Here is a 17,427-nt window from a genome sequence, read left to right as displayed (position 1 = left end):
CAACCACACTGTCCTTTATGTCCCGGGAACATAAAGGTAAGCAGTGCGCTTGGAATGGGTGGTGGTGAACAGGGTCCCATCAGGCCGGTCTTGTCAGGGGTGGAGGGATGAGCTGTCCTGGTGTCAAGGCGACTGAAAATGTGATTTAACTCTTTCACTGAATCCTTGGTCCACTCAGCCATTTGGCCCGGCTGTCTTTAGTCAGCAGTCTTTCTCATCCCACTCCACACCTCCTTCACACTGTTCTGCTACAGACTGTTCTTCATCCTCTCACTGTGGATGTTCTTTCAAATCCTCAGTTCTTCACTTCAGCTCTTGCTCGACAATTATGGCAATATCCTTCATGTTCCCCATCTTTAAAGCCCCTTTCTTCCTGTTGAAAGGGATTTCTTGTTTATCATTCCCAGATTGATTTTATTTTTTATCATAATTGGGGTTCACACTTTGACTCGTTTTGAACGAAGGGAGAGCCTCTTTATCCGCATGTGCTCTTTACAGCCCTGTAGATTATAAGACGGCCTCAGTGGCTTTCACCCACACTCTGGGTGTTGCAGGATTGATGGACACATGCAGGGATGCTCGATGTATCAGAATATGATGTGATTTGCTCAAGTGCTGAACAGGTGGTGGTGGTGGGACTCTTTGTACTGGTGTTGCAAAAGGATGTTCAGTGTGTCTGTCTTCTTGTTTTAGATAAAGAGGAGGGGGTAATAGACCTGTGTTACACATGTAGTTAACATGATACATCGAGTAAAAGAGCACAAATGCTTACGTCTGCAATGCATTGCATTCAGAGATTGTCTCATGATGGAGGGTGCTTACGGACATCACTGGCCAGCATCTTCAGGCTGTGACCTTAATTGCTGCTTTAAAGCTTTAAGCCCATAACAGCTCAGAGATGTAGTGCAGCTCCCTCAGATGCTCTGAGATTACCAATGACTGCATTTAACATGTGCTGTACATGATTATTTACGTGAGCTCATCATCTGTCTAGTGGCTGCACTTTCCTGTGCCTGTTTGACTGGTCTGTCTACAGTATTTTATACAGTATATGAGTGCAACGTGACACAGCCCCTTTTTATATCCCACTCTGAGGGATTAGAGGCAAAAGTAATGCCAGATTTTCAGATTTTACAGAGGATTTTATATATATATATATATATATATTACAGAAATAAATGAATGAAATGGACCGGTCTGTCACTTGTCATTGAAAACAAACTGTTAAAAAAACAATAGTTTTCCTGTCAGACACATTTTTCCAGGCAGCTTGAGCCTTTTCTTTTTTTTAGCAGTAATACTGTTTATGTTAATACTATTCACAACAGTGTAGATGCATCCTTCCTGATACACAACCCAATAATATAAATAAGAGAAAACCAATATCATCACGACCCCAGAGGTCCCAATAGATACTTCCGATTGCAGTGACTGTAATCTAGTTGGCTGCTACTCTGCCATGCCTGGATTCATAAACCACTCGGATTAGATTCCCCTTCATCAACAGAGAGAAAGGGAACTAGGAACAGTCTGAGACCAGACCAGGACAGTGGTTCTTGACCTTTTCTCTTGCCAACTGCTGCAAGGACAGATGAGCCTCTGACCAAGAATGACATTTTACTTTTGGAGCCTTAATGTGAGGAAGTGTGCTTGTAAAAGACACATACGTTAGTTTTTAGGGTTTGAAATATATCCATCTTTGTTATGTCCCCTAGGTGAATCCTGGCAGCGATTAAATAGAGGCAAAACTGGCAAAACAACAACAACAACAAAACAAAAAACTGATGAAAGTGCAATTTAATCAAACAGCCCTGAAGCAAATTCAGCCTTATTTAAAATGCTCAGCTCAGTTTTCAGACTACTTCACTTGTTATGTGTTAAATGGACTGTTTTTAAACTATTACTTATACTGATATACTGTATTACTTATCTGCAATATATCAAAATATCTTCATAATATCTTATCTACAATATGCATTGTCTAAAAGATATTGAAAAATATTTAGTCCACATTATATACAAACACTTTACAGCTCAGTGCAATCAAATACAATAACCAGCAGAAACTACAGCCTCAAAAATGACGATGACAGTGTTGTTGTAAGTGTATTTAGACTGTATTGGATTGTATTTAAGTGTGCAGCACTTTCTACTTTTACGTCACTGTGTTTTGCTGCGTAATGATATAATATTAATTGTTGCAGGGATCAAATTTAAGAACCAGCTGATTGCATGAAGCCCTTTTCTTTCTTTTTTACAACAGCCCGCACTAAAGACTCTAATAAATGTCTTGAAAACTGCAGAAAGTAAGCCAGGCTGACCTGTAATCTTTGTAGTCTGAGTGGGTGGATGGATAGGCGAATGTAGGAGTAAACAACTCTTTCTTTTTGTTTCTTTCCCTTCTGTACGACATGTTCTTTATTTTATTTATCATGCTCGCTTTTATTTGGCGTATGTAGTCATTTCGAAGAATGTTTCTAATCCTGTTATTGACAGTCGATGCATTCTTGCATTACTGCCGCCGATGAGTTTCCAGTTATTATCACCGATTTGGTGTCCTGATGTGTGAGACGGTATGAAACATGTGGTCATTTCAGACCGGTGTTAACTTGAGATTACACAACGCGAGAGGAGTTGTTTTCCTTTCTTCTTGCTCTCTCTTCCCTCCTCAAGGGCACTGAGCATTTATCATTGAGAGCAACAACTGTTTATGTCTCGCGTCGCCATGGTAACAATAATTTGACTCGAGCAATGAATTTGACACTTGTGTGGTATACATGTGTATCTTTGCACAATTCCTGCATCTCTCTCACACCCTCACTCCATTCCCCACCCGCTCTCTCTTTGCAGCAACCAGCTCTACTCGGCTGGAGGATTTGAGTTATCTGGACAACCAAAGGGCTGCTGGACACAGGAGCTCCGTCCGTAAACACAACACAGCTGGACGCACAAATGATGACTCCAAAGGTATTTTGTGGCTTAACCTCGGGGGTGAAATGTAGTGTGTAAATATAGCTTGGCACAGCTGCTAACCTGTGTGGACCATGTATGCACTCCCCCAAAGTCACTGCTTAAATTACATAAAGTCAACCATTCTCATATAGATTTAACTCCATCCTCTCACTTCATCTAGGGAGGTTGGTGCCATTCAAACAAGCCGACATCATGCTAAAACCACTGCTGTTTGAAGTCCCCGGCATCACCGCGGACACACCTTTCGTCGGACGGGATTGGCTCTTCACGCGTCTGGATGAGGTCCTGAGAAAAACGAGCAGCTGTGAGGGACGGGGCGCTGTCATCGTGGGGAACGCAGGCTCAGGCAAGACTGCCATCATCTGGCGGCTGGTGACGCTCAGCTGTCACGGCATGCGCACGGCACAGGGAGGTCCCAGCATCCCTCACAGCCCCAGCTCCTCCCCTAAATGTAAGACTCCTCTCTGTACTCACAGCGCTGTAATTTGTTTTTGTTTGCATCGCAAAGCATTAAAGGAGAACGCTCGAATTTATACATGTGCTCCAGTGAAGCCAGAGTCTTGCAAGATACTGGATGAAATATCACTTTTTTTGGGAAGGAGTTGGTAACTGGGTCACGCACTTCCCTTTCAAGTTCTCCCCTGAGGTTTCGCTGCTGATTGCAGTTGTGTAAGGGGACTGAAATTGTTGTTTTTTTCTCATCATGAGTGGCACTGGTATGCTACTTTTGTCTGGGGGAAAAAAAAGAGAACAACTCTCATACAACCAGATTCCGCTCATTGCACTATAAATGCACGCTCTGAAGTGCTGGTGATTTCGTTTTCTGAATAAATTGTGACACACCTGGAGTCATAAAGAAGGAGAACGGCAACAAATACAGATTTTCACCTTCTTTCAGCCTATTCCTGTTGTGTAAAAATGAGTATTGTTAAGATTACAGGCTGAGGGAAAGCAGCATAGAAAAAGCAAAACTAAGATAGCGTTCAAAAAGAATACTGTGCTATTCATTTTTCAGCATCATTGCATTATTCATTGATATCTGTACTGTATCTTGTCATTTTGATTTACGTTTAACCGAGGGTGTAGCATGAGGTGTGCAGGAATCCAGACACGTCATCCAGCACTCTCACGCTGCCATCTAATGTGGTTTTGCATAGTCTTACTTACAGATGCACTAATTAATCGCAGCAGTTAACTGTGTTTCTTCATAGACTTCGCTCCTGACATTCGCAAGCTTACACCAGAGACTTCATCTAACGAGTGTAAATGGCAGCTTTGCGTTTGTTGTGGTTGCTTTGTTGCTCTGTTCAGGTGCTGATCGGCAGGGCAAAGCTGGCTCCAAACAGCCAGCTGATTCCCAGCCCAACCAGAGTGCAGCCGCAGGAACAGGCGATAGTGCTGCACAGAGGAAGGAGGCAGTCAGATGCCTTGCTGCCAAGGTACCTCAAAACACACATGCACACGTTTCTACCACTATACTCTAGTTTGACATTTTGACAGTTAAATGAGAAGATAAATACCGCTTTCATGTTCTAATGCTTAATATGACGCAAAGCCAGGAGACAGTTAGCTTAGCTTAGCATAAAGACTGCAATTGTGATGAAACACCCAGTAGCTCAGTTGGTAGAGCCTGCAGAGGCTATATCCCAGGTTTGATTCCAACCTGTGGCCTTTTGCTGCATGTTGCCTAGAAAACCTCCAAAAAAATAGCATCAATAATCACTTAAAAAAATCTTTGGCTTCAGTCAGGCTTTCTCGCATGAATGGTCGCGAGGACATGAACAGAATTGAGACAAGGAAACATTTGGACTTTTATACTACGTGCAGGTTTCTATTCTCCTCAAAGTTCTCAATTTTCTCTGCCCATTCACGTGCGCATAGTTAGAAAATGTTGGAGGTGCAACAAACAGGCAAAAACCCGCCGCATGGTTTCTGACTGTGTGACGTCACTTTGGCCCTGAAGACACTCGCAACCCTCGCTGATGAATCTAGCATAAGTCAAGCTTCAATGAGCCATTTTTCATCTTTAGAGGACAGAGCCAGGCAAGCTGTTTCCACTTGTTTTTAGTCTTTATGCTATGCTAAGCTAGCAGCTAGCTAGTAGCTTTTATATTTAAAGCTGCTGTAAGTGTTTGGTTTTTTTTTCAAATTAAAATAAGAGTTAATTAGCCCTATTTTCCAGCAGTAATCACTGTTATAGAGTGTTTGGTCTGTAACCCATGTCTCTCACTATGCTCATGCAGTAAAAGAGAAAAGACATTTTCTGGTATCCCTGCCCACTTTATCCAATCAGGATAGAGAACTACATAAAGAGCAGGATCCTCTTGTTTGCTGCCATGTCTCTGCAAAACAGACAAGAAGTTAGCTAAAACAACAACAACGGTTACAGCAGCTTAAACTAAGTGTAAATACCAAAAATGTCAAACTATACCTAACTTAACTCTTATCATTTCAACGTTAAGCCAAAAAACAAACATTCCCACCAAACAGCATTTTAAAGAAGCAAGTACTACTGAGCAAGATGTTCACTGTCAAGGACTGAAATAAAAAAATACAATAAAAACTGGGTTTGGTACTCACAAAGACACAATACACACATAACCACACTATGCCCTTCTGTATAAAGACTCTTGTTATTTATCCTGTAGCTGAGCAGGCTGCTGACTCACCTGCAGTTAAAACAGACAAAAGGAAGATATTATGTTTACATTAAAGAAGTGCTCCTGGATTTAGCTTTCTTATTATGACTCTTTTGATTGCCTTGGATTTTTTTATTCCTGCACTTCTCTTCTCTCACCATATTTGCGAGTAGGGTAATAAACCACGGCATGATAAACAGTACTGAAGGGAGCTATGACTTTTAAGAGCCTTCACCAAAGACTGAAGAGGGATTGGTTCAAAGCGATAAACACACATCAGCAGGAGTGCCGTTTTCAAAGAGCTGTGGGGCTGCACATTTGTGACACGAGATTTTAATGTCAGAGTGTTCCTCTCTCTTTTTTCCGGGCACATGTAGAACATGCTGCTGATTGCATCACGTAGATGACATGGAAGCTTCTAAATTTACTAACTTGGCCTCAATAAGAGTTTCCATGGGAACTAGTCAGACTACTTATGACGGTGAGGATGTTCGCTCAAAAGTAAAATCATTCATAACGTTACATATGATGGCCTCTCATGGTTTAGGGTGGGACCCCTCTGAGCCCCATAAAGAGTGAGTGAGTGAGTGAGTGAATACTGCTGAAGATATATTTTCCTGCAAAAATGCATTTAAAGTTTACAGAACAGCTTTTAATCATCCAGTAAGACAGTTGCCATTTATCACAGTGTTTTTGCATTTAAGGATTTTGTTCATCATTATTGATGTGTGTCATTTCTCAGACTCTTGTTTGTTATTCAGCCTGCTGCCTGAATACACCACCTTGTCTATTTGCTGAATATATTTTGGAGAAACTCTGCAGTAATGCGTTGAATTAAGCTCTTGTTGTTGAGTTTCATGGGCGGAAACTGAGTTATGACTCTGCTACTTCAATGATTTCCGCAAATATCTGTGTTTACATCCTGGTGTTATTTTATTGTTACTGTTATTGTTTTTATATTCAGCGTTATTAGTCTCATATATTGTTTTTCGTCTTTTTATGTCTTCCTTATAGGGATATGACCAGATAATGTACTCGGAACAGATGCTGTACAAACAGCATCTGAACTTGTGCAGTGATATTTGTCCCCCTCGCCCTCCATCTGACAGTTCACTCAGTTGATATCATTAATCAAGCAGCACAGCACCTCTTGTTACAGTCATAACCAGCAGTGGGAAAAGTATTCAGATCATTGACTTAAGTAAAAGTACTAATATAATTCTGTGATGCTGTAAATGCTATTATCAGGAAAATGTACTTAAATTGTGAGGCCCCTGTGACTATGATATTGTATGTCATTAGATTGTTGTTGCATTAATAGAAAAGCATAGATTGAACTGTTGTAGTCGGTTGAGGTGGAGCTCATCTTCGACTATTTTGTGTCAGACTGCAATTAATCTGCTGATTATTTTCTCGTTAAAGCAGCTTGACTTTTCCTGACTCAGGTTTGCCACAATGTGAACAAACGGGTCATATTCTGAATACATTGAGGCAGAGCTACAGCGGTTTATCATTTAGTTGTCAACTATTAAATTAATTGCCAATTGTTTTGAGAGTCGAATACTCAGTTTGAGTAATTTTTTCAGTGACATGACAGTACACTACACACAAGGCGTTTAAGGATGTCGTGCTGGGCTTTGAGAAACACTGATTAACATTTTTCACCATTTCCTGACATTTTAAAGACCACGCAACTATTCAATTAATTGAATTGACTATGAAAATAATCGTTAGTTGCGGCTCTCTATAGAGGTGCACATAGTTTCAAATTCAATACTCAGATGTCCTGCAAGGTTTATCCTTTTTCCAGATACTGAAGCCAGCACTATCTGCACAGTAGACAAATACCTACGAGCTTTTAAATCTAAAAAGTGCAGGCGTTCCCAATAGCTTTCTCATTTTTTCCGTCATTTCAGACCAACTTAACATTCATATTGGATTCCTTTCATTTCAGCACCTCCAGCTTTTAAAGAAAAATCATTTATTTTGTTATATCTCTTCTATTTCCCCTTTCATTTCCATCCAGTTCACTAAGAGTTTAGAGCAGAATACAGATATATATGTGAATTTTCATTTTTTTTAACCTGCTTTGTTCTCCTCTCAGGTCGTGGCCTACCATTTCTGTCAGGCTGACAACACTTACACCTGCCTGGTGCCGGAGTTCGTGCACAGCGTTGCCGCCCTGTTGGCCAGAGCGCCACAGCTCGCTCCATACAGGGAGCTGCTGGTACAAGAGCCTCACCTACAAAACACACTGAGCCTGCGATCCTGCGTTCAAGACCCCATCGCTGCCTTCCGTAAGGGTATCCTCGAGCCCATCGCCAGCCTGCGCAAGGGTAATGAAGTCTACACACACACACTCTTTAAGAAAAATGTGATATTCAACTTTAAAGACCTTTTTAAATTTTAAAAAGGGATCAGTTTTAAGGTGGAAAACTGTCTGCTTCCTTCACCCCGCAATTAGGGAGCCGACTGCCATATCCTGTGTGAAATAGCCCATTAATGACTCCGTGATGGGCCCATAGATTATTTTCCCTAGTTAAGGTCAATGATTGGAAACACGGTAGAGTGTGAAGCAGATGTTCGGTCATTTACATAGGGCGATGATGAGTGTTATTTTTGCCCTGGTGAATCATCAGCATCCCACAGGATATCAAGGTCACAAAATACTCCAGAGGGGGCGTGAATGTTACGGACATATTAGCCAGCTCAGTTTCTCATGATACAGTCAGTCAGCTAGATTGATGTGTTATTATGGCCAGGCCCTCCACAGTCTGAGCAGAGGAGTGTTTTGTCTACTCCATCACTATTAAGCAGGTTAGGAAAAAAATGGAGAGCCCTTGTGCTTGAGTGTGTGAGTCCTCACAGGCTTGCAGGGATGCATTGACAGCTTAGATAATGTGAAACATGATGGATATGTCCTGTTTTGAGCTAATAAACAACAGTGGCCTGTGGCCCCTTTCAGCAGAATATAATCAATATCAACAGTGGGTACTTTTCTCAACAAATCCTATGCTGGAAAACACAGATGCACCTATTTCTAGCCATGAAAGGCTCTGGATACAACTATCATACCATCTTTCTCTGGCTAATGTAATAAATCTGGTCTTTGAACACACTTCGACCTCTTTTTCTCTGATTTTTGCTTTGTGTATGCAGAGCGCAGGCTACCCGAAGAAGACTACATCATATTGGTTGACAGTCTTAATGAGGCAGAGTTCCACAAACCAGACTATGGGGACACCATTGCCACTTTCATCACCAAAATAATCTCCAAATTTCCACTCTGGCTGAAGCTTGTGGTCACAGTGAGGACAGGCCTGGTGGTAAGTGAGATCATTTTCATCTTTAGCATTACCACAACCACAACACACCTGTTTAAAAGGGTTGGTTCACCCAAATTACAGTTAACATTTCTCATTTATCTCTAGTTGTATCTAGCCACACTTCTAGCTTCCACACTTATACAATGCCTGATACTGGAATTAAAGATAGCCCTGCATATGTACATTAATGTTCCTCTTCTTGGCCCCGCCAACTCAGTGCTGTTCAGCCAATAGATTTTTAGACTGGGACGATGTCACACACATTTGTTTTACCTCCGCCCAAAGATCATTGTCACCAAATTCTGCTTTGGCGCCAGACTTTGGTGACAGTTGTATTGAAGTCAATAGGAGATGCATGGAGAAACACACTAAAACCCAACCTATGTACGCTGTATGACTTCTGATGAAGACAAGCCTCCACAAAATGAAAGAAAACACTTCAGAGAGGAGGTTAACGGCAGATTTCCCCCCCCCAAGTGATTTAGGAAAGGCTCCTGTTCAGGCTGCTGTTGGCAGTGTTAGTTCGGTCTCGTCAGCAGAAATCAGTCGGACCTGCCCCGTTTGATCACAATATTATGAGCCTTGTCAGTCATTTGGGGAAAAAAATCTGCCGTTAACCTCCTCTCTGAAGTGTGTTCTTTCATTTTCTGGAGGCATTTCTTCATCACAAGTCATAAAACGCAGATATGTTGGGTTTGTAGTGTTTTTCTTCACGTGTCTCCCATTGACTTCCTCCACCAAGGAAGTGTTCAGCCATGTCCATTCGTCGGTTGGTTTGTCACCTTTTGTTGTTGGTGCGGATCCGGAATAAAGGGATGGATCCAGTATTTTTTCCTCAGTTCCTTTAATATTGTGAGAGTGAGGGTGTTTCTCACAGAATAATGCATTAATGTTGATGAAAAAAAAATCTGTCCTATTTAGGTGGCTGGTATATATGATATCCAAATAAAAATGCAGATCTAGCAGATTTAGATGTGTTTTATTTGATATTGGACTAGGCTTGACTGAATTAAAGGAGACTGTTTGGCCTTGGCGGAGGTATGCGCTCTACTGAGTGCCATTCTGGATGCAAATGTAAAACCTTCGTGGCTAAAAATTTTATAATGAGGTGACCTGGAAAAATATCTTTTGAGGCCCAAAGGATTTTTTGTTGCAGTACCACGATTGGCCAACGTTGCAAATATGCACTAAGGCTGCAGGCAGCACTGTGTCCAGTTTAAGTGTGTCCACCTCTATCTCAATGTTTGCTGGGATGTGTTCCAGCCCCTGCAGTCCCTTAAAGATTAAGTGGGTAATAGAAATAGAAAGTTGGATGTGTATTTCCCAAAGGCCGTATAAAACATGGACGTAATCTCCTGTGATGTCACTCATTGATTTCCGATGATCCATTGTGAAGCTCAAGCTGTCACCATCTTGGCATCGCCTGACTTCGCCTAACTTGGACATAATGAAACCTTGTTGCTGACAGCTAGCAAGACAGCTAGTGGCTAGCTGTCACTAAAAGCAGCCATTCCTTTAATGAAGCGTTACTTTAAGTCATAATAGAACCTAAACGAGTGAGTTACATAAAATTTCACCCCACAGAAAGTTGTCATGATAGAGGAGAATAGCTTCAGGGTCTATGGGGATTAACTTGCCTTCGAAACCCGCCTCAAGTTTTTCTGCATTGGCTTCATATTTTAGCCCTGGAGATTGTCGCTTGGTATTTCAGGACAAAACGTCTCTGGATAGTTCACAGATCTCATTGTGAACAATGTTAATTGAAACTTCTTTTTACCAAAATAAGTCTGGTCTCTGAGAGCTGTTGCAAATGTTGCTTTGACATTTTTTACATGTGATTTTTAAATATCACAAATTATATTCTGTTTATCTCTGACGTATCGGGATGACCTTACACAAATTGCAAAGGTATTCCCACTAACTGTTTCTTTTGGTCTTAGTTCCCTGCATGCACACTGTAGTTCACTGTTGTGCTTTTACTGCCATGGTATAGGCATTGTGGTTTTTGGCAGCACTGCTCACTCTAGTCTGATGTATTTTTTCTCAATCCGGTTGGTAATCCCACCAAACAGCAGACGCATCTGTCCCATGCCAAAGCCAAGCCTCCAAATGCTGCAAGGATTATGCCTTGAATAGATGGTAATACTACTGGGAGTCTGCTGGGAGTCTGGAGCTTGACAGCCAGCCAGCCGGTTACATAATTTGATTAGTGTTTGGGAATACACAAAACACATTTCAGGTCATTTTCTTCGTGATACATTGAAGTCAGCAAGCATTAAATACCAAAATTTGAAATGAAGCATGCAGCTATTATACCACCCTCCCAGTAACCCCACTTCCCGATTGGATCGTCAATCACCCTTCCCCTTTTTAAAAGCCGTTTCAGAGAGAGTGTTTTATAAGAGCCTGAATATTTCACAAACAGTTGAGAAAGGGTTAAGTGGAGCACAGTCCACGACCACAAGTCAATTACTTGTCGTTGCACTAAAATGTCAGTCGTTAATGAGGAACTGAGCCGCAATAACATGGATTTTTATTTATCATTCATGGCTGGTTTTGGCCGGTGTTGAGCAGTTAAGGATGGCAAGAGGGGAGATGAAATGTGACTCTGAGAGATGCCTGTGAGCAATGTTGGAGCTTGAGTCATTGTCACACTATTTACTGTACTGTATCCCATGGCTCTGCGTGAGTCAGAGGCAACAGCATCTGAGGAATGGGTCTTGTTTTTAGTGCTTTTAATTTGTCCTTAGCTAATGCACCGCAGACGTGCTGCCTACTATTCTTTTAATATTGAGGTGTTTGTGCTTGTATGTGGTTTCTGTTTTTACCAACAAGCACACATGATTCACCTGCGCTCTCCTCCTGCAGGAAATCACTACCCTCCTTCCCTTCTCTGGCATCTCTCTGGACATCCTGCCAGACAGCAGCGATCTGGGAGCTGACCTGAGCGACTACATCCATCACCGGGTCAGCAGCAGCACCCAGGTCGCCGCTAACGTCACCACCCCAACGGGCACAGCCCCCGATCAGCTGCTCCTCAGCAAGTTCAGCAGCCACCTGTCAACACGGAGCCACGGCTCCATCCTCTACCTTCAGCTGACCCTGGATCTGTTCCACAAGGGCCACCTGACTCTAAAAGGAGGAAACTACCTGGTGGTGCCTGTCTCGCTGTCAGAGGTCAGACACGGAGAGAATTGATTCACAACAAGCAAGGGCTATTTGTGCCCCAGGGGCGTGCTTGTATTTTAGGTTGTCAGGGCTATGTGGAAAGATCGTTGAAGCTCAGCTTATTTGTAAAGATTAATCTTGTAAAGATTATATAAAAACACAGATTGTGATTGAGAGTGCAGAAAAACAAGAAGCAAACAAGAATAGGAGTTTAAACAGTTAAGTAATGGATAAACAGTTGAAATAGTTAACTAACGTGATTACTAAATGGTTGAAATAGCTGAAAAACTGAATTAGTTAACATTAGCTAACAAAATATACATATAGAAATGTTCTTGACTTTGTTTATTGTGTTTTGAAAGAGAGTATGTAACCATAAATGTCTGTTGTTTCTATATGATGAGTTGCAGCCACACACCAGATCCATGCTACGTAGCTAACAGTTTTTCTGTTGTATGGTGGTTGGTAATCCGTGTTAAGGTGTATTACCACCACCGACTATAACAAAGCGAGAACAGAAAGAAACAGTAAAGATTTAGGAGGTGCTGGATTATTTACACGATATTATCACGTCTATTAGGAACACAGTATCAGCATTTCATTTTTTGAATATCACAGTTATTTTCGATACCGGTTATCTGCGACATGCCTAGCCAAAAGTAATGAACTGTCGTAGCAGCTAATGCACATTGTTGCCAGATTTGTTTGATGTTTTCCAGTAATTGCTCAAAATCCAACCGAATTGATAAAGAAAACAAAGTCCCAAATAGTATTGATAAACAATACATATTAATTCATGAATGATAGCAACAGCATTGAGGTTCATCACAATTTTTCAACATGGCATAATAATAAAACGTGACAAGTGTAAAGTGAGGCTCCATCGTACAATTAAATCATAATTGTTTTTTTCCATTTCTGCCCTCTGCCTTAAAAATTAAGAAAAGACAAAGGAAACAAAACAAAACAAAAATGATCAGTTTCATCTAACTTGGTAAACTGCAACAAATTGACATTATGCCACACACACACATACACAAAGAGGGAGGGAGAGAGAGAGAGGGAAAGAAAGCGTGATAAATAAAGAGAGAGAAGGATGGACACAATCCCATGCTATCAAAAAGCCAAACAAATAATGATGTAATGTTGGAAGCATAGACGATTCTGTTACAAAGAAAATACAAATTTGCAAAAACACTACAGCTCATGTGTGTTTACAGGGTACGCCACAGGTGGGCTGTGCTGAGTGACTGGATGTGTTTGCTTAACTAGCCTAATGAATGCTTAATATAGTTTAATGTAATTTATTTCAAAACCTGCCACACTCACGGTAAACCAGCTCAAATCCGGCCCACCTGCCCATTGAACCCCACAAAATGCGACCCAAAACTGCCTAGCAACACTGGTAATGCAATGTCCAACAGTCCACCACTCCAAGTAGTAGTCTGATTATGTCTGACAAAAAAATGTTAGTAATGTGTATTTCATTAAGTAACCAGTTCATCTGCTATGTAAACTACAGTGTTTAATCCTCTTCAGCTAAAAGGACACGTTTAACCTTGAAATGTCCATAAAATCCCTGCACAAGGTACACAAGCGACAACCGTTGTTCAGGCATGTTTTTCACTAAAAAGAGGAAAAAGTGTACTCACGCGCTATTCAGATCAACAAAAGATAAAAATGACAGGATCAAACACTTTAAACAAAGTGCTTAAAATAGTCCACAGTGACTAAGTAAATGACAGACGCATTTTAATGTTACATAATCATCAGTGTAAAATAGGACAACAGATGAGCAAGTGTTATTACACACACACAAAGGCCTGGAAATGGGATGATTCAATTATTGGATAATGGATGTGGATAAAGGTGTGCTTAAGATGGGAGTGAACGGAAACTGTTACATACGAGAAAATGTGCATTAGTGCGGTATGAAAAATAGAGCAAATTTAACTATTTAAACAAATGAATTAACTCCAAATGATCCCTAATTACCAGACTTATGATATGTCTGGACTGCTATTGTTGTTATTGATTTAATAAATGGTTTACCTTCTAATCCAAGGTCAATAATTGGGGTTTTGCCACTGGCACTTTTGGCCGCGCCGAGTCAAACCGAGCCGCAATGATTTGCATTTCCATTACCAGTTTTACTGCACCGCGTTGGACCGAGTCAAGCTCGGGATGGACCTTCTCAGGAGAGGGGCCAAAGTGCGCCCATCCTGTCTCCAAGCAGGCTGCAGTGACGTCAACTCAAGCGTGTGTTGCGAGACTCAATTCAAGTCTGTGCAGGAAACATGGGAGAAAGGCATTTTTAAAAGTGTCTGTGTTCAGCTCTCAGAAATTTGGCAGCTTCTTATTGAATCCCTGTGGTTTGAAGTTTAGTTTCTCTCCAGTGTCCCCGTTCGTGCTTTCAGATATCTGCTGTGTTTTTCTGTTTCATCATGTTTGCTTTTAGCTGTTTCGGATTAAGTTACTGCTGGTGAAAACCTAAGATTTCCTGATTTTTCTGCCTCATTGTAAAAGCTTTTAGATAACTAAATAACGGAGGGCTTTTGTTGTGAAGAATTCATAGGAAATAAACGTGTTTGTCAAATTAGCTGAACTTTGTTAGCAGCTTTTCTTCGATAGTACTGCGGGGAGGACGAGTATGTTCAGCCGCTTCTTTGACCACTGCTCAAGACAAGCGAGTCATCAGTTAGAGTTGCTGTAATGGAAATGCAGATCCCTGCCGCGATGGGCTGACTTGTCGAATCAAATCGAGTCATGCCAGGCCAGCACAGATGTGTAGAAAAGCCTACGAGATGTCAGCTACTGATATTACAACTTAATATGTGACAACATAATAAAGAACTCAAATGGCACACAGAAATATTGTACACCCAAAAAACTACTGAATTTACTGATATGTTAACTTCACGCAATCGTAAATGGACAGACTAATTACATTGGTGGGGTTGTTGGTTTTGTTAATATAATGCTGCATATTTTCTTAACTTTCTAACTTGTCATCGGTTAAGGAAAAATGGAAATCCCTGACAGTCTGACAACAACATCATTAACGACTTGTGCTAACTTCTGAATATCTGTTAGGTGTACCTGCTGATGTGTCGTGTGAGCTTTCCGGATAAAGAGCTCTTTGAACGGATACTTCCGGTGCTAAATGTGGCACTGGCATCTCTGCACCCGCTGACTGATGAACAAATGTTCAGGGCACTGAATGCAGGCAGTGTGAGGGGGGAGCTGGAATGGAAGGACTTCCAGCAGAGATTAGACAGCCTGACTGGATTCATGGTAAGACTCTTGATATGACTACATGGAGGGGAACATTATGTTTAAAGCTTTTGTTTCAGAGGTTTGACTGTGGTGTTTGTTTTGCCACGAAGGACATCAGTTTCACTTTCATACCTCGTGATTCAGAGGAAATCTTTTCTGATGGACAATCTATCTCTGGAGGCGGATCATGTCCATTAATTGTGCCTTTCCATTTAAGAATCTTCTGTATCATTTGTGTTTGCAGGTGAGACGCAGGGATGGCACACGGATGCTGTGTCATCCCTCCTTCAGGGAGTGGCTGGTTTGGAGAGCAGATGGAGAGAGCTCAGACTTTCTCTGTGACCCTAGGTGAGACTAAGATGTGAATATACCAAGAAAAACATGTGTAACAAGACATCTTTATTTGCAAAGAGGCCATTTCCGATTAATAAGCAGTATACACGTGATTACAGGAGCGGCCATGCTCTCCTGGCCTTCATGTTCTCCAGGCAGGAGGGCAAGCTGAACCGGCAGCAGACAATGGAACTGGGACACCATATTCTCAAGGCTCACATATTCAAGGTAACAGGAACTGTGATTCTCTGTATGTAACTTGCTATGTAGGTGTACGACTGGAACTGATTGTACCTACAGTAAACCCCTCTGGAGCCCCTCGATTCCCAAAGGCTTCACGCAAACAAGGTCCTGCACTTTACTGTATATCACTACAGCATAGAAACACACATACAAGCGTGAACCTGTATCCCTCCCATCACCCACACACATTAGCACTACACATATAGATAAACGCCCACTGCACAGTGAATATTGTTCTGTTTGCATGCATGGCTTGCACTCTGTACATACCATTGTGCTCCTGGGATACAATTTAAATTCTGCACCAGTGATCTCAACTAAGCAAGTGTAATCCCTCTCTTTCTCTGTCTCTCTCTGTCTCTCTGTTTCTCTCTCACACATTCACAGGGTCTGAGTAAAAAGACAGGTGTGTCCTCCAGCGTTCTTCAGGCCATGTGGGTGAACTGCAGCACAGACAGTCTGTCCGCTGCGCTGGCCTCCCTGAGGAACCTCTATACTCCTAACATCAAGGTGACATTTATTTATTAGGTGCTCTACATTAAAGGTGCGATGTGTGAGATATGGCCAGACTTTTGGATTAAAACATTCAAAAAATTACATTATTATTATTATCAACATTATCAAATGAATATAAAGAAACAACAGTGTTGATGTGACAGATGTCTACATATTATGTTGCTCAGATGTCTACTGAAGTTAACGTGCTAACCAGCTAGCCCTTGCTCCTGTCTGGTAATAACACTTTCTACCTCAGGAGGCCACAGTCCTGCAGTTACAGCTGGAGTATGCAAACAGCAAGTTCACTACGTTTCACAAGCTCTCCCATTTTGGTGTAAAAGATGACTCCCCTTGTGATCTGAGGTCACAGTCCAGGCAGGCTGTAGTTAGCGAATAGGGCCACTAGCTGCACGGCTAACTGAGCTAACTAGATAATGGTAGCTAGTGACTACCAAGCCCCAAGGATGTATCCAAATATTTATTGTTAGATCCATGGTTGCTACAGTCATAGCAAAGAGTATAGTGAGCAGCAGTTAGCGGTGACTCTGGTAATATATTTTTGGAGCTAACTTCAACAGGTGGCCATATCTTAACACGTTACATCTTTAAAAAACATACCCAAGTATACACTCAGAAACATTTTGCTGATCTTTTTCATTCTGCAGGTAAGTCGACTCTTGATGCTAGGTGGCGCTAGTGTGACCTGGTGTACAGAGGTGGTAGGACGCGCCCCCATTCTGGCCGTCCACGCCCATCTGGGGCATGTGGAGATGGTAGCTCTGCTGCTTGAAAATGGCTCTCCTATAGAAGGGACAACCGACAATGGCATGACACCCCTCTGCCTGGCCGCTGCTGCAGGACATGCCGACATTGTCAACCTGCTCTGCAAGAAAGGGGCCAAGGTCAGTGTCACAGACAATGTGGATTTGGTGGGCGTGACCAGCATAATTACCATGGATAAATCCAGTTTT

The 17,427-nt window shown here is 41.8% G+C and overlaps 1 protein-coding gene across 1 annotated transcript in view; it reads left to right on the top strand.

Moving 5' to 3' along the window:
- The window catches only part of LOC311258669 (protein TANC1-like), a 40,705-nt gene that overhangs the window by 15,602 nt on the left and 7,676 nt on the right, over positions 1-17,427 (top strand). The window contains exons 8-18 of the mRNA XM_084355165.1: positions 2,851-2,967; positions 3,134-3,424; positions 4,285-4,412; positions 7,717-7,948; positions 8,772-8,938; positions 11,807-12,115; positions 15,200-15,400; positions 15,627-15,730; positions 15,835-15,943; positions 16,346-16,468; positions 17,122-17,358. Of these exons, the coding sequence (XP_084211291.1) occupies positions 2,851-2,967; positions 3,134-3,424; positions 4,285-4,412; positions 7,717-7,948; positions 8,772-8,938; positions 11,807-12,115; positions 15,200-15,400; positions 15,627-15,730; positions 15,835-15,943; positions 16,346-16,468; positions 17,122-17,358 (2,018 nt within the window). The remainder of the gene's footprint in view (positions 1-2,850; positions 2,968-3,133; positions 3,425-4,284; positions 4,413-7,716; positions 7,949-8,771; positions 8,939-11,806; positions 12,116-15,199; positions 15,401-15,626; positions 15,731-15,834; positions 15,944-16,345; positions 16,469-17,121; positions 17,359-17,427) is intronic.

The sequence above is a fragment of the Pagrus pagrus genome, assembly GCF_965226575.1.
Source record: "Pagrus pagrus genome assembly, chromosome: 1".
NCBI lineage: Eukaryota > Metazoa > Chordata > Actinopteri > Spariformes > Sparidae > Pagrus > Pagrus pagrus.
The sequence above is the reverse complement of the archived record's forward strand: the minus strand, read 5'-3'. Positions and strand labels throughout refer to the sequence as shown.